The following is a 16,268-nucleotide window of genomic DNA, read 5'->3' on the forward strand; positions in this document are numbered from 1 at the left end:
GTCAATATTAGTAAATGTGGTTACTAATTAAATATTAATGCTACGTTAAAATAGAACAAACAAAGAGTATAGTACGTTTCAAGTCCATCGTCTATGCGGAAAAAATATTTTGTTTCGATGAAGAAAAGTTTATTTTTCTTATACAAGTGAAAAGACACAAAATAATAATAATAATAATATTGCAAACAAGACAAAAATAGAGAATAAATAAAACAACAATCATCACTGCCAATTATCACGGGGGAAAGTTATTAAGAAATGTCTGTCTACTCAATAATGATCAGTATCATCATGCTTTTAAGTTATTTAAATTCATCAAAATTTATTTAGTCTTGTTAATAAATTTTGAAAAAAAAAAAATTCAAAATGAAGCAGTTATTATTGTATTGGATGGTAATTAATTTTTGTTCAAAAGAATAATTAATGCTTTGATTAAACAAGTAAGACTGAAAATGGTATTTTAAGCAGGTTTAATTTGTATGTTAAAAAAAGGTATAGTTGACTAAAGAAATCCAAAGTTAACTTAGTAATTACTTTAACTGTAGAGTTAACACATGAGAAACTCTAAATAAATTTAATTATGTTTTTTGACAAGCAATAAATGAAAAAATGCTGACAAATTGGTTTCAAAGGTTTCAACGCGTTTCTATAAAAATTCAAATCAGGAGATAATTATCAATAATTAATTTAATCGTCACTGTTACTTTATAATATACCCCAAAAATAATTAAAATAATAATAGCAAAAATAATTAAAATAATAATAGAAAAAGTAAAAACGAATTATAATTTTTTTTAATTAAAAAAAAAAATTACTGTTTTCTCCCACTTCCCATCTTTCCCTTTTGTTGTTGTGTTCTTTCTTCTTCTTCAATCTTCAGCTTTTGCTTTGCCCCATTCTCTCTCTTCTCTTCTCTAAAGAAAAAAAAATAAAAAGATCCAAACTTTGACGGCTCTCTCAATCCTCCTCACTCCGTAAGTTCCAAATCTCTCTCCTTTACTCTCATATCTATATATATATATATATATATATATATATATATAACCAACCCAGGAGAATTGCTTCATCCCCCCCTTTTTTGTCATCATCTTTTCAGATTCTCAGTTTCTTCTGTTTCTGTTTCTTATCCTTTTTTTAATTCAGGTTTCTGTATCGTCCTTTCTCGAGGTATTAATTAATTCTGGTCTTATTGAATTCGGGTATATTCTCTCTTTTCTTTTTTTTTTTTTTTTTCTTTCTTATGCGTGTTTACCTATCTTCTTTTGTCGTGTTTGATCTGATACTGGGTTCTTCTCTCTTCCTGTTTTAGGGTTTTAAAGTCTGGGATAAGACTGATTTGATTCGTGAGAGAGCTTTTGATGGTTAATTGTTAGATCAGATGTGGATTTATCACTGAAGTAATATGGGAGAAGCAAAGATCCTTGGTTTACAGTAGATGTTGTTGTGAGGAACAAGTTGGATTTTTGTTTTTGTTTTTGTGTGTGTGTGTGTGTTGGGGATAAAAGTTTTCAAAGTCTTTCTGAGATTAAAAGATTGGATGGTGGGAAGAGAGGATGCCATGGGGAATGATGAGCCTCCTCCTGGTTCTAAGAAATTGTTTTGGCGTTCTGCCTCTTGGTCTGCTTCAAGGACTGCATCACAAGTTTCCGAGGGTGAGGAGCAAAGTCTCAACATTCCCTGTCCTAATAGTTCTGGCCCCAGTCGTAGATGCCCACCTCCTCCTTTAACTCCTCGTTCCCATCACAACAGCAAGGCTAGAGCTTGTTTGCCACCGTTGCAGCCTCTTTCCATTTCTAGGAGGAGCTTAGATGAGTGGCCTAAGGCGGGTTCGGATGATGTTGGTGAGTGGCCTCATCCACCAACACCTAGCGGGAACAAAACAACCGGGGAGAGATTAAAGCTCGATTTATCATCAACGCAGCAGCGGGTCTCAGATAAGAGCGCTGGTCTAGCTAAGAGGGAGAAGATTGCTTACTTTGATAAAGAGTGTTCAAAGGTTGCTGACCATATATACGTGGGAGGAGATGCTGTGGCAAAAGATAAGAATATTTTGAAGAACAATGGGATCACGCATATCCTGAACTGCGTTGGTTTTATCTGTCCGGAATACTTCAAGTCTGATTTTTGTTACAGATCCCTGTGGTTACAGGATAGTCCGTCAGAGGATATAACTAGTATTCTGTACGATGTGTTTGACTACTTTGAAGACGTGAGGGAGCAAAGTGGAAGGATCTTTGTTCATTGTTGTCAAGGAGTTTCACGATCTACCTCGTTGGTAATTGCATATCTGATGTGGAGAGAAGGGCAAAGTTTCGACGATGCATTTCAGTATGTAAAGTCTGCTAGAGGTATTGCTGATCCTAACATGGGCTTTGCTTGCCAATTGTTACAATGCCAAAAGAGGGTTCATGCGTTCCCGCTAAGCCCTACTTCCTTACTTAGGATGTATAGAATGTCTCCACACTCTCCTTATGATCCTTTGCATCTTGTTCCAAAACTGTTGAATGATCCATGCCCGTCTTCTCTGGATTCAAGAGGTGCATTTATCATTCACTTACCTTCTGCGATTTACATTTGGGTTGGTAGACAGTGTGAAACCATTATGGAAAGAGATGCAAAAGCTGCTGTTTGTCAGATTGCTCGATATGAGAAAGTCGAAGCACCTATTATGGTGGTCAGAGAAGGCGATGAGCCTGCTTATTACTGGGACGCTTTTGCAAGCATTTTGCCTATGATCGGGGGCTCGGTGGTTAAAATTCAACCAGGTGACAGGAAGGTCGACGCATATAATCTGGATTTTGAGATTTTCCAGAAAGCCATCGAGGGAGGTTTTGTGCCAACTTTAGCTTCATCCAACAACGAACATGAGACTCATCTTCCTGCTAGGGAAAACAGTTGGAGCTCATTGAAATGTAAGTTTGCATCAAGGTTTGAGAAGGGTTTTCGGTATGTCTCCAAAACGCCTCTATCTAGGGTCTATTCTGATTCGATGATGATCGTGCATTCATCAGCCTCACCTTCCTCAACAACTTCTTCATCGTCATCTGCATCGCCTCCTTTTCTTTCTCCGGATTCTGTATGTTCAACAAATTCAGGCAATAGCTTAAAGAGTTTCTCACAATCATCTAGGCGGTCGTCCTTGAGACCTTCTTCTATTCCACCATCGTTGACATTGCCGAAATTTTCCAGCCTGTCTCTCCTTCCATCCCAGACTTCTCCTAAAGAATCTCGTGGTGTCAATAATTCTCCACAGCCTTACATTGAACCGTCACCAAATAGAAAGGCTTCACCCTCTCTTGCAGAGCGTAGAGGCAGTCTGAAAGGATCTCTGAAGTTACCAGGTTTGGTTGATTCTAACAGAAGCACACCTGCGTTTACTTTACATCCGGATGATAGCATTGACATAGTCTTCAACTTGGAGGGAATTAGAAATGGCGATCTAAATCCAGCAAATGACTGCAAAGAGAGAACTGCAGATTCAGATTTGCCACAGAAGGAAATGATATCCTTAATCAGTCGCAGTACATCTGATAAACACAAATCGGGAGGTGATAACTTGGGCCAGCCTGTAGCATGTCGGTGGCCAAGTATGGAGATGATTACAGAACTGAGCAGAGGTTGCTTAGATTCAGAATCTGTTATAGCAATCCCGTTGCCAAGTGATGCTGTAGGAGGAACGGGTAGTAGGATTTTGTACATTTGGATAGGAAAGTCATTCTCTTTTGATAACAACTGTTCTCTAATAGATAGCAACAAAGCGGCGGACACTGGGGAGAATGTTGATTGGATACAGGTTGGTGAATCCATTTTGTCTCAGATGGACTTGCCAAAAGATACCCCTATAAAGGTAATCGCCAAAACTTTAGATGCTCTGATAGTTTTTACTAGTTTTAAAGTCTGCTTGGTCATCTTTGTCATATCTTATCTAACCAAACTAAATTTGAAGATAAAAATTACAATCCCAGCACTTTCATTACTGAAGATATAGAATCCATATGATTTCAGCAGTTGTATGTACTGATTTATCTTATAGGGTTTGCATGGTTTCAACTTGCTATGGTCATTTTGATGTGTGTAACTGATAACTTGCTTCTCTTTTTTTGTTCACAGATAGTTAGGGAAGCTGAGGATCAGCTAGAATTTCTTGCACTGCTGAGTGTGCTATAGCACCAGCCCGCAAGTTCTACACATTTACTCTGTTTTTTTTCTTTTTCTTTCACAGATTCCTTCGACTTCAATACTTTCCAAGTATTCCATTCAGCTTAGGTGAGAAATTACTCTGAACGCAGTTCCTAATACTTTTTCCTTACAATTGCATCCCATCTTGATCGTCACTTCTGGATTATGTTTATTTGCTGTCTTTTTATTGATTTGAGTTGAGGATGGTTGGAACAAAAACATAAAAGCTCGAATGATCGGTTTACAAACCTTATTGTTCTTTCTGTTTAACGTCTGATGCAGAGATCTCTCTCTGTGCTTATGGAAGTTGATGTTGGAAGGAGGGAAACAGCTCTCTTGTACAGTGAGGAAAAAAACAACTTCTATCATATTAAGTCCTTAAGGGCCATTGTTAGCATCAGATATAAAACTGTAAGGTAGGGGGCTTTATGAGGATTTTAGATAATGGACTTGTTACAAATGTTTACAAATACAGCTCAGCCACAATAGTTTTTTTTTGTTAAACTTTTCCTTTTCGTTTATTCACCAAGTAAAGAACTCTGTAGGTTTTGAAGTCTAATTGAATAATTACCGTCTTAAACACTTAATTTACTACTGTTTTCCTTGTCCTCCAATTTTGGTTTTTGCACAAAGTTTCATTTTTTTCTCTCTCTAATACAGTAAAACTGTAAAACCATACCAAATGTCCTTTTTCTTTCTCCTCAAGGCCTCACTTGGTGACACACTATACATGTAGATTTATTTGGTACAATGAAAGCAATTTTACAATGATTCATGAGACATGTTTTTTTTTTTTAACTCGATATTAAATAAGGATTTGGAGTTTGGTTACATTTTTTTAACTGGATTACGCCACCAGGTGAGGGATGGTTTAAAATAAATACTGATGGAGCATCCGGCGGGAATCTGGGTCTCGCAGCTGCAGGTGGGGTTATCAGGGATGGTGATGGCAATTGGTGTGTGGGATTCTCGTTGAACTTAGGGATTTGTTCTGCTCTCTGGCGGAGCTATGGGGCATGTATTATGGTTTGTATGTGGCGTGGGATCGAAGGTACTCGCGGGTTGAGTTAGAGGTGGACTCTGAGACGGTGGTAGGCTTTTTAACGACAAGGATTAATGATTCGCATCCCCTGTCCTTCCTAGTACGTATGTGCTACGGCTTCTTGTCGCGTAACTGGATAGTCCGCGTTTCTAGGCAAACCGTCTCGCGGACGGTTAAGCTAACTATGCATTCACATTACCTTTGGGGTTTCATTTATTTGAGGCTAGAGTGGATGTGGTGAACTCTATTGTATTAGAAGATGCTATCGGGGCTGCGCGCCCACGTTTGGTTCCAGTGTAATGTTTTTAAATTTTTCTATTAATAAAACAGGGGTTAAGCCCCCTTTTCCGACCAAAAAAAAAATTAGCATCAGCAATTTGATGTCCCCATCTTGGTTTTCTAGTTACAGTTTCTATTTGTTCAATGAATACGTTCACAAAATCTTTTTGTAGTAAACTTCATCACTTCATCAATTTTTTAACCTCGTTTCTAATGGGCTCATTTAAAGGAAGCCGACTACTGTATCCAAGGCCCAAAATGGAATCAATCTAGGGTTTACTCTTATGGTTTCATTTTCACTTCACCTTTTACAAATAAATAAAAACCTCAGAGCAACTTCGACGCTGCTGATTTTTTAGGGTTTCTTCTGTTTCCCCGCTGAGGTTCGTCCTTCTCATCTCTCTCGATCTCCCGTTCTAGCCCCTTCTTCTCTCAGCTTCAATTGCTATCAGTTTCTTTACTGATTTGATTTTCTGGGTTTTGCAGGTTTCGTTGAAAGGATCTATCTTTGACTAATGGCTCCAGCTAAAGGTGAGGCCTTTATTTTTTGTTTTCCGTTGTTACCTGCTTTGTTTCTCGTTACTTTGATTAGTAAATTTGATTCCAAATTTGCTGCTAATCACGATTGCTTGTTTAGCAATATCCAATACTGTGACTGAACAACAGCTTTCTGAAATGTATGATTCTTGCCTGGCTCTGTTAATATATCGTGTTTTGATCATCACGTCTTCTCTTACTCGTGCTGATGTGACTTTTCTCTGTTATTGTTTCATCTGATCATGTGCTTGTTTGTCCTTGAGTTGCCAAGGATCAAAACTTTCTTTATGAGCTGTCTTTTTAGAAACGAGTCTGAGCTTGATATAGTATTGAACATAAAAGTGTTTTGGGATTATGACGATTGTTTAAAATGAATATGCATTTCGTTAATAGTAGTAACCATGGTAATGGCTCATATACAAATTCAGGTTTTACAAATCCTTTTTATAATTGGTTCAATGCTCTATTGTTGTTGCAGTTGATGTCACCAAGAAGGCCGACCCTAAGGCCAAGGCCTTGAAAGCTGCGAAAGCAGTGAAATCTGGCCAAATCATTAAGAAGTCTGCTAAGAAGATCAGGACAAAGGTGACTTTCCACAGGCCAAAGACATTGAGCATTCCTAGGAATCCCAAGTACCCACGACTCAGTGCAACGCCAAGGAACAAATTGGATCATTACCAGATCCTCAAGTACCCTCTCACTACCGAATCTGCCATGAAGAAGATCGAAGACAACAACACCTTAGTCTTCATTGTTGACATCCGTGCTGACAAGAAGAAGATCAAAGATGCTGTCAAGAAGATGTATGACATTCAGACCAAGAAAGTCAACACCCTCATTAGGTAAAAACACACTTGGAAAACAGAAAACATCACTTTAGTTTTCGTTTTTTTACTTGAAGAGATGATGTTATATAATGTATCTTTTTGTTACAGGCCCGATGGAACGAAGAAAGCGTATGTGAGGTTGACTCCTGATTATGATGCTTTGGACGTGGCTAACAAAATCGGGATCATCTAAATCTCATCCATCTGTCAGCTCTGTGATTTCACTTTGAAAACAGACTTCTGGTTTTTCTTTTTCCATAGTCTCCAGTTTTGCTAGAGAAAATTAAGATATTATCTTTTGTTATATGTTTTTTTATCTTTGGATTCGAAGATTAAGGTTTGGTATTTGTTGATGAGTCCGTATCTTCTCTTTAGTTCTTGTTCCAATCTCTTTCTTTATTCTTCTACCTCTATGATCCCGGTTTAGTTTTAAACCAACTCAAAATCCAATTGTCTACATATTCTTTATCAATTTATTTTAGGTATTTTTGAATGATATAGTACTGAACAGTGAACACTTCGTTGTGGAGCCCGAGCACTACCAATCTGTACGCGAGAAACTCGTGGTTATAAAAAACGTTACAATACTGTATTTATAAATATATATGAATTGTTTATTTGCTTGTTGCCAAAATAAGACAGGAAACATCATGGAGTCTCCTAATGTCGGGTATTGATTGATAGTCGGTAAGTAAAATCATCAAAACCTAATAAGTTTGCGATGGGTTACACGAATCAGTTAAGGAATTAGATTGCCACGTTATCTGGTGATGATTACACGAATCTTTTTTTAATATGCAATGTAAGGATGTTATTCATTGGGACCTAAAAACTACGGATTGGGCACAAACAGTCCTGTTGTGGGAACGTGTTCGAGTTGGTGTCTTGTCTTTAGAACCGCGGTATGGGTTCGCTAAACATCTTATGTGAAACATGTTAAATTGGGAGTATGGTATTGTTCTTTGACACTCTTTTATTTTTGTATATATAAAGGCTATGTCATGGGCTTCTCTTTATCCATCGAAGACGACGACACACAGATAAACAAATATGAGCAATCATCAAACTGTGAGATACCCTTTTCTCTCATGTCCCATCTTTCTTTTTCTTGTATTAGCTTCAATATTATTAGATAAGCATATTGATTTTGTGTTATCTTTTTTTTTCATCATATGATTCCATGGAGATTATCGATCGTGTGTTTCTTCTGTCTATGTAATCTGAAATTACTTTTTTTTTGTTTTTGTTTTGGGGAGAAGCAGGTGTTGAGGCAATTGGAGCCATGGTGTGAACTTGAAGACAAAGTGGTTCTTGTGACAGGAGCTTCTTCTGGTATAGGAAGAGAGGTTTGTCTTGATCTGGCTAAAGCTGGCTGTAAGATTATCGCAGCAGCTCGTCGTGTTGATCGTCTCAACTCTCTCTGCTCTCAAATTAACAGCTATAATTCAACTGGAACCCAAGCTGCAGCTCTTGAGCTTGATGTTTCATCAGATGCACTTACAATTCAAAAAGCGGTTAAGGAAGCTTGGGAGATCTTTGGAAAAATCGATGTGTTGATCAACAATGCCGGAATCAGAGGCGAGGTCAAGACGAGTTTGGATGTGTCAGAGGATGAATGGGAGAAAGTCTTCAGGACCAACTTAACCGGACCTTGGTTAGTCTCCAAGTACGTGTGCCTTTTGATGCGTGACGCTAAACGCGGTGGCTCGGTGATAAACATCTCATCGATCGCAGGGCTTCACCGTGGGCTGTTGCCCGGTGGACTCGCATATGCTTGTTCCAAAGGCGGAGTTGACACTATGTCGAGGATGATGGCACTTGAGTTAGGCGTGCACAAGATCAGAGTAAACTCGATCGCACCGGGGCTTTTCAAGTCAGAGATTACAGAAAGTCTCCTGCAGAAAGAGTGGATGAAGAACGTGACCGAGCGTGTTGTCCCGTTAAAGGTGCAACAAACTGTGGATCCCGGGCTTACCTCTCTTGTTCGCTATCTCATTCATGACGCTTCTCAATATGTGTCCGGGAACACATACATTGTCGATTCCGGAAATACATTGCCCGGTGTGCCCATTTTTTCATCTCTCTGAACTTAAAACCCATATCTTGTGCAATAATAAGTGAATACATTTACAAATTCTCTACCGCTTAAGAAACTTTACATACATCATCAAAGTTTTTACAAGATCAAACCAGCACAAAAAATAAAGGAAAAGAAAAAATAAACATTTTCCCGAATGATTTACCACCCTTCTAAAATCTTCGGATTTAATGAACAAAATCGATATACGGTACCTTGGAGAACGAAGCAATGACCATGACCTACTTCTAAAGCTTCGTCTCCAAAAAATGAATAAGCAGGTCGAACACCATGGAAATCTACATCTACAGGGGGCACTATCTGCTACAGAACTAACCGTGGTTGTATAAATCCTTTTTAGCATTTAGCCGTCCCTCCCGGGGATTATTGATCAGAGATGCCAAAACCATTTCTATCATCGAGAGAGCCTCAAACTCTATATTAGTCGATGTTGGCGTAAACCTTTACCGAAATGTGGTTGCATCAAACGGACATACAATCCATTCTTTGCTGTTAAAGAATCATGTGTACCTTCCTCTACTATCCTCCCTCCATTGAGAACCACAATGTTATCCACATGTCTCATCATAGCCGCTCTATGTGCTATTAGAATCGTTGTTTTGTTCCCCATTATCAATGTGTCAAGAGCCTCCTGCACAACCCGGCTCGATTCAGATTCGATAGACGAGCTTGCTTCATCTATAAAGATGATGGGAGCATTCTTCAGCACTACCCGCGCTATCGCTATTCTCTGTTTCTGTCCCGGGGTTAGTTCCACGCCTCTCATCCCGATATGTGTGTCGTAACCGTGAGGTAAGCTGCTGATGAAATGGTGAGCATTTGCAATTCTTGCTGCTTCCTTCATCTCAGCTTCACTCGCATTATGTCTTGCATATATGATATTCTCTCTGATTGTTGTGGAAAAGATTATGGGTTCTTGCTGAACCAAACCCATGTGGCTTCTCAACCATCTCAAATTATACAACTTCAAGTCTCTCCCATCTAGTAGGACTTGACCAGCAACTGGGTCGTAGTATCTCTCTACTAGTGAGATTATTGTGCTTTTTCCAGAACCCGAAACGCCAACCACAGCTACGGTCTGTCCGCCACTGATTTTCAGACTGAAGTTGCTCAGCACAAGTACCTCGGGTCGAGTTGGGTAGCAGAAGTCGATGTTCCTCAGTTCAATGCTTCCGTAGACATTAGGCGGTTTGAGAGCAGAGTTATCATCTGGTTCAATTGTAGGGACTCGATCTATGATCTCAAAAACTGAAATGAGAGACTTACGTCGCTTGAGGATGTACGGTGCTAATCCAAATGGCTCGACAAGGGCAAATGTAGCAAATGAGAAAACCATGTACTCTGTTATAGCTGTGGATAATTTCATATATCCGCGGTCAACAGATAACGCAGTGCACCATAGGAGGAACGCATTGCAGGCGAAAAGAAGAAACTGTGAGAAACCAAACGCAAAACCTATAACCATCCCATGGAGAAAGCTCTGTCTGAGTATCCGCTGGAGCTGCATCCTGTACAGTTCCATCACTTTGTTACCAGCACAGAAAGCAACAACAGTGTAGATGTTTCTAACAGCATCCTCGAGGACTAAAGATGCCTTTCTATGCATCTCCTGTATGCCTTTTGAGAATCCGCCAAGCCACAGTTTCTGCAAAATCGTTTAGGTGATGATTAGAATGTTCTGTCAGCTGAATAAACAAACATTTCTGAGCTACGTGCATTCAGAATGAGGAAAAAAAATGAGATACATGCTAAATCTCTACTTGAACTTGAAGGTTTGCAAAATCAGAAACACATGATAATGAACACAAACTGACTAAAATATAATAATAAATTTCAAAGAAGTTTCTAGAAGGAACAATGCAAACCTGAGCAATGGCAGAAAGTGTGAGAATTGGCAAAGTTGCCAATGCAACAAGGGCCAAACGCCAACCAAGCAGCAACCCAATAAGAAGAGCAACAATAACAGCAAAACTATCTTGAATAAATATTGAAAGCCTGTTGCTGAAGGCAGCTCGGACAAAAGTAGCATCATTTGCTAAACGCATGGATAACGTATCTGGACTGTTCTCTTCATCATCGAACCATCCAACTTCGTTACGCAGCATTGCTGTAATAGCAGGAAAATTAATGAACTGAGGCAAGTAAAAATAGTTAAAATGAGGTGAAGTAAATTATAATGAATAAAAAATTTCCTACCTGAGAACATCATCCTCCGAACTCTCTCCGTCATTTTCTCCCCCATTATGCCAAAATAGAAGTGCTGCAAGAAATTGGCAACAACTGTCACAATCCCCATGCAGGCAATGATTAAACACCATTTGTCAACCTCGTCGCGCAAGTGGCCTCCTTTGCTTTTATAATATTCTGTCACTACCAACGCAATGACATAAGCCAGAAGAGGATTGAAAGAGCCAAAGATGGCAGCACCAAGACTCCCTAATACAGCATAAAGCCACTCTGGGAAACTAAGCTGTGCCAACCTCCAAAATGAAGGTGACTTCTTGTGTTGAGCATCCTTAGCCGGCTTACCATTTGCTGTCGTGTCATCAGAAAAACTAAGAGGACGACTAAAAGTCTGTGAATGAGAACGCTCGTTTTTAGGATCGGATGTTAAAAGGGGCGAAACAGGGGACTCTGGATCTGAACCGTTTGATTTTTGACGGGGACACTGAACATCAATTTTAGGAAGTTCTGGTAACCTCATCTCGAAACTATCTTGCCTTTTGATAGTTGGCTCTTTATCAGCATCGTCCAGAGGCAAGCCATTTTCCCCCACTTTCTCAGGTGCAGGGCTATGATCATTAGGTGATTCTTCAGTATTAAAACACAGGTCCTGGGGACGGAACACACCATTACCTCTCTGAAGAGATGGAGACTTGATCATTTTGGGTGATGATGGTTCTTGGATGCCACAGCCAGCTGACGACTCTCTCTTGGTTCTTGGAAGCTTTGTTGCTTCTTCACAATTCAGAAGCTCAGCATACAGCCCACCAAGATTTATCAATTCATCGTGTGTACCCATTTCAACGAGCTGACCTTCCTCCATCACGGCAATATAGTCAGTATTTCTAATCAAACTTAATCGTCGGGCTATTATTATCGTTGACCGTCCCAACATCAGAAGATCGAGAGCCTCCTGAACAATTCTTTCAGCTTCGAAGTCTAGTCCTCCAGTTACTTCATCTAGCAGAAGAATTGTTGGGTTCAAAAGCACAGCTCTAGCAATCGAAAGTTTTATTTTCTGCTCCTCTGTCATTGATAAACCGGCTCTCCCGACCTAGAAGACAAAGAAGGCATTTCCCACTTCAATGTTGAATACCAACTGAAGAAAACAGGATTTCATAACAGTATTTTTTCAAATGATGTCTACCTGAGTTTCATATCCTTTTTCAAGTGAGCTGATAAATGTGTGTGCATGCGCAATTTTGGCTGCCTCCTCTATCTGATCATGAGTAGCATCACGACCATATGCAATATTCTCTCTTATGCTCAAGCTTAGCAGAGCAGGCTCCTGGGTAACCAGGCCTATTTGGCTTCTCAGCCACTCCAGTTTTAGATTTTTAATATTTTCTCCATCAAGGAGAACTTCTCCTGCATAAGAGAAAACCACAGATGGAGTCAGCTCATAATTTTCTCCATGGACAGGTGAGTGGTGCATCTTAAACTACAAGTCAAAGTACCTAATGTTGGATCATAAAATCGTTCCATTAAAGGAATGATGCTGCTTTTTCCAGAACCATTTCTACCAACAAGTGCAACTGCTTTTTTAGCAGGAACCGTCAGGTAAAATCCACTCAAGATTGGAATTTCAGGCCGTGACAGATAACTGAAATACACATTCCGGAACTCAATATTTCCTTGAACAGAAGCCAGCACATCTCCTTCTTGATTAGCCACAGAAGAAGAACGAGTTATCATCTCAAAAAGTCTATACGCAGCAATCCTTCCTTGATCAAAAGAATAGAAGTTCGTAGCAGCTTGGTTTAAACCCCTGCCCAACAGAATATGCATAATCAAGACATTATTCTATGTAATAACATGTGTATATATGTAAATGTAATACTAACATCAACTGAACATGTATTAAATATGATATTAGTAGAGAGTAGAGACTGGGAAGATTTCTCCACCAGCAGAAAAGCTTACAGGCCACTTAAAATAACAGCAAAAAGAGCTGCTATGATTTCTCCACCATTTGCCCTTCCATTGTTAACGAAGAATCGTCCAATCCAAAGTTGCAGGGCACACGAGCATATAGCAAGCCCATAAGTAAATCCAAGTCCAAGGCCTTGCACAAGACTAATTAATATGCCATATCTCAGGGTTGCTTGAAGGGAGGTTGCATATGAATATTTTGCTAGAGTTTCATTTGTAAAGGCATATAAAGTCCTAATGTAAGAGATTGCCTGCACATTTAAGATAAATCATTCTAAGATTAGAATATTCATACCAGACTCTAACTGAGGCAAATAACTAATCTCGGAAGGGAGTACTATAAAATGGGAACTGTAGGGTATACATTACAAAACCACTTGTAATCATGCATAAACTGGCAGAAGCTAAACTGATTCTTGATCGCGGTAAACCTCACTGTATCTACTGAAGTAACCTAGAAATGCGTGCCTAAGTGCAACCTTAACCCTCTTGGATTCTGCCTACCATTTTCTGAACTTAACAAAAAAAGTTTGATTAAATAAGAGCTAAAAAGAAAAGATGCTTAACTCTCTAAGCATAATTCTAAGTCAAAATATGCAGAAAAAGAAAGTTGGATGCCAACAAGGCACATATGTATATGAGAAAATATAGTGATACAAACTTTTAACAGTTAGTTTTTAGCTTCCAGTTTTTATACTTCAAGTATTCAGCGATCATACTGGAAAAAACTTCAAGTTTTAAATTGCGGCGAAGAGAAAATCTTGATGCTAGTTTCATAATCTCTCAATAAACCTATCAATCGTAATACCTGTTCAGCAATACCGGCTGCTTCAGCATATGCATCTTGTATGTTCTCAGCAAGTCTGTGGAGAAATATATTTGATATGCCTCCTGCAGCAACAATGAAAGGACCGGTGGCTAATGTAATCAATGCAATTTCCCAGCAGTTGACAAATCCAATAATAAGTCCACTGATAAACGTAGCCATGTTATGAATATAATTTCCAACCTGCAAAGTCCGGGAACAGGAAGAAGATTAAAGAAATAGCATATAACTCACAGTGAAAAGGAAAAGATATGAACGAGAAAACTCTTAGAGTCAATATAAAGGGACAGACATACTTTTTCGCTTAAAGCTGACTGAATGAGTAAGACATCGCTCAGCACTTGGCTCACAATATCCCCATTATTACCATATGTATCAAAGAAACTCATATCCTGATTCAATAGTACTTGGACGTACTTGGACCTGATCACAGCGGTCTGCCTCTCTCCAGTCAGTATCCAGCAAGAAACCTCTATTATAAGAACACATTTAGTAAGAGTGACTGACTGTTAAATAAGAAACATTTTATATATGTATATTAAGCAAAAAAAACAACAACTTACCAATCCAACCAGAAATGAAAACAGCCCCGGCGATGTAGACGATAGTCAATGAAAGCTGCACAAAATGAGCAGATAAGTAACTTGAGATGGCTGGTGCGTATCAATGCTTTCAATAATGGAAACTGAAGCTAAACAGTTCAAAACACACTCTTTGACAAACACATAATAATAAAACCAAAAAAAAAAGCCAATTCGGAGGTAAATCGTCAAAAAGCGAAACTAACCTCGACGAGGCGGTCAAACTGATCCCGAGATCTCTGGTGAGTCGAATCATTAGAGAAAGCAAGAACCTCAACAATCTTGGCGAAGTAATGCAAGTAAACAATAAGCGCAGTACCATGAGCAGCAGCAGCAACGGAGCCAACAATCATAAGCACCCAATCGAAACGGTCAGCGCAAGCGAAGAGCTGAGAGAAAGGAACAGCAGCAGGAGGTGGCTCAACCTCGTCTAGCTCATCAATCTCTTCATCAGCGTCCGCTTGCGCTTGCGCTGCCGCCGTACCCGTGCCACCACCAGACTCAGCACCAGGGTCGAGATAAGGAGAAGGAGACTCGGGAGGCTCGGAGACTTCAGAGACTGGAGTTAACGGTTGCATATGAGGTGGAGACCATCCGAATAAACCTCTAGAGATCATCATCTTTGGAGTCCCCGAAGGAGCTCACCACGACGACTCACCTTCTGTTCTGTGTATAAGAAGAAGAACAAAAACCCTAGATTTAGAGATTTTTTAGGGATTTTCGAATTTGGTTTTAATAGCTAAAATTAGCTCTGGATCTGTTCTAAGCTTCTTTTTTTTTTTAATTAGATGAAGAAGTTTTTTTTTTTTAATTTAATTTTTTTGTTTTAAGTTTTTTTTTTTTTTTTCCTCCAATAATTTTGGTGAGATCTTTTGATATTTGTGTTGCCGTTGCAGTGCTTTGTCATGTGTTTGTACTGTGCCGTCAAATACAAAAGAGCTGGTGAATTAATGAACAACGCGAATAGTAAATTTTTAGAAAAATGAAACAGTCAGTTTAATTTCAAGTTCTGAAAATAAAGGATCCGCCACATGTGAAAATAAGTTTTAGATCCGCCTTGCGTTGAAAATGAACAATTGCTATTGGTCTATGGATGCACTATGTGGTGTGGTCCATATTTTGTTAAAGACTAAGAAGCATGTACAGCTAGCTTAGCTATTTAGTGACATGAATGAATGCTAAGAATTCTCTTCTATGCATTGATTTTGCAGGAAAGGACCAAAGCTTGAGAATAAAAATAGAATCAGACTCCTTGGGAACAGTCAATATGGTGAATAATGGAGAATGCTGGCCAGCTTTTGCCCCGATACTTCAAGACATTCAAGCTATGCTCCATACTTTCACTGAGTGCAAAGTTGTTTTCTCTCCTAGAGGTTGTAATAAAGTGGCAGATAAGATAGCAAAGGAATCTCTTTTTTTTCAGAATTATGATCCTAAGCTATATTCTTTGGAGCCAAATTGGATCAAAAATGATGTAATGTGTGATAAACCATGTGTACTCTAATTTGGGTGAATATAAGTTGTTGTTGAGCCAAAAAAAAAAAAAAAAAAATAGAATGGTCATCAAGGAAGGAGACTTGCTTTGGCATAGCTAGAGAGAAAACATTTTTTTCATGACGGATCTAAAGGCGAGAAAGGTTGCTTGATATGGATCTCAACATAGAAACGTCCTCTCCTCTATAGTTTGGCAAAGCTGTGTCTACAGGAACAAGGCCCTTTCTTGCGCATCAATTACAAGTAGATT

At 39.1% G+C, this 16,268-nt stretch overlaps 4 protein-coding genes across 16 annotated transcripts; 3 read left to right on the plus strand and 1 right to left on the minus strand.

Moving 5' to 3' along the window:
- The first annotated feature begins 796 nt into the window (after positions 1 to 796).
- On the plus strand, positions 797 to 5,662 carry LOC104791816 (protein-tyrosine-phosphatase MKP1). 10 transcript variants are annotated; one of them, XM_087453475.1, is made up of 6 exons: positions 847 to 974; positions 1,144 to 1,199; positions 1,310 to 3,847; positions 4,111 to 4,266; positions 4,462 to 4,595; positions 5,039 to 5,662. In XM_087453475.1, the coding sequence occupies exons 3-4, from the start codon at positions 1,538 to 1,540 to the stop codon at positions 4,165 to 4,167; spliced, it is 2,367 nt and encodes a 788-aa protein (XP_087309601.1). In that variant the 5' UTR covers positions 847 to 974; positions 1,144 to 1,199; positions 1,310 to 1,537; the 3' UTR covers positions 4,168 to 4,266; positions 4,462 to 4,595; positions 5,039 to 5,662. The 10 variants fall into 10 exon arrangements, with proteins under 10 accessions (XP_010516091.1, XP_010516094.1, XP_087309601.1 ...); XM_087453476.1 differs by having other exon boundaries at positions 5,099 to 5,662; XM_087453472.1 differs by having other exon boundaries at positions 4,223 to 4,266.
- A 93-nt stretch (positions 5,663 to 5,755) lies between these two features.
- LOC104791817 (large ribosomal subunit protein uL23y) lies at positions 5,756 to 7,238 on the plus strand. Its single transcript, XM_010517793.3, has 4 exons — positions 5,756 to 5,883; positions 5,987 to 6,031; positions 6,516 to 6,879; positions 6,973 to 7,238. The coding sequence occupies exons 2-4, from the start codon at positions 6,016 to 6,018 to the stop codon at positions 7,055 to 7,057; spliced, it is 465 nt and encodes a 154-aa protein (XP_010516095.1). The 5' UTR covers positions 5,756 to 5,883; positions 5,987 to 6,015; the 3' UTR covers positions 7,058 to 7,238.
- Positions 7,239 to 7,290: 52 nt separating this feature from the next.
- On the plus strand, positions 7,291 to 8,998 carry LOC104791820 (uncharacterized). Of its 4 annotated transcripts, none has more exons than XM_087453481.1 (4): positions 7,291 to 7,551; positions 7,672 to 7,766; positions 7,858 to 7,932; positions 8,127 to 8,998. In XM_087453481.1, the coding sequence occupies exons 3-4, from the start codon at positions 7,915 to 7,917 to the stop codon at positions 8,949 to 8,951; spliced, it is 843 nt and encodes a 280-aa protein (XP_087309607.1). In that variant the 5' UTR covers positions 7,291 to 7,551; positions 7,672 to 7,766; positions 7,858 to 7,914; the 3' UTR covers positions 8,952 to 8,998. The 4 variants fall into 4 exon arrangements, with proteins under 4 accessions (XP_087309607.1, XP_010516096.2, XP_010516097.2 ...); XM_087453480.1 differs by having other exon boundaries at positions 7,497 to 7,551; positions 8,124 to 8,998; XM_010517794.3 differs by having other exon boundaries at positions 7,492 to 7,766; positions 8,124 to 8,998.
- Positions 8,949 to 15,376, minus strand: LOC104791819 (ABC transporter B family member 20-like). Its single transcript, XM_087453479.1, has 10 exons — positions 14,731 to 15,376; positions 14,507 to 14,561; positions 14,240 to 14,415; positions 13,926 to 14,126; positions 13,109 to 13,368; positions 12,643 to 12,953; positions 12,333 to 12,553; positions 11,159 to 12,239; positions 10,828 to 11,069; positions 8,949 to 10,607 (listed from the first exon to the last, which is right to left on the minus strand). Exons 1-10 carry the CDS (start codon positions 15,142 to 15,144, stop codon positions 9,378 to 9,380), a joined length of 4,191 nt encoding a protein of 1,396 aa, XP_087309605.1. The 5' UTR covers positions 15,145 to 15,376; the 3' UTR covers positions 8,949 to 9,377.
- Between the last annotated feature and the right edge of the window lie 892 nt (positions 15,377 to 16,268).

Source organism: Camelina sativa, chromosome 6 (assembly GCF_030686135.1).
Source record: "Camelina sativa cultivar CO46 ecotype springtype chromosome 6, ASM3068613v1".
NCBI classification, from domain to species: domain Eukaryota; kingdom Viridiplantae; phylum Streptophyta; class Magnoliopsida; order Brassicales; family Brassicaceae; genus Camelina; species Camelina sativa.

Excerpts from the sequence above, each read along its gene's own strand:
- LOC104791816 (XM_087453472.1), top strand. The coding sequence starts at position 1,538 with ATGGTGGGAAGAGAGGATGCCATGGGGAATGATGAGCCTCCTCCTGGT. Across the intron at positions 3,848-4,222 it reads CAAAAGATACCCCTATAAAG|ATTCCTTCGACTTCAATACT; the intron begins GTAATCGCCAAA and ends TTTCTTTCACAG. Across the intron at positions 4,267-4,461 it reads AAGTATTCCATTCAGCTTAG|AGATCTCTCTCTGTGCTTAT; the intron begins GTGAGAAATTAC and ends CGTCTGATGCAG.
- LOC104791819 (XM_087453479.1), bottom strand. The coding sequence starts at position 15,144 with ATGATGATCTCTAGAGGTTTATTCGGATGGTCTCCACCTCATATGCAA. Across the intron at positions 14,416-14,506 it reads TTTCATTTCTGGTTGGATTG|AGGTTTCTTGCTGGATACTG; the intron begins GTAAGTTGTTGT and ends TTCTTATAATAG. Across the intron at positions 12,554-12,642 it reads ATTTTATGATCCAACATTAG|GAGAAGTTCTCCTTGATGGA; the intron begins GTACTTTGACTT and ends TCTCTTATGCAG.
- LOC104791817 (XM_010517793.3), top strand. Across the intron at positions 6,880-6,972 it reads AAAGTCAACACCCTCATTAG|GCCCGATGGAACGAAGAAAG; the intron begins GTAAAAACACAC and ends TTTTTGTTACAG.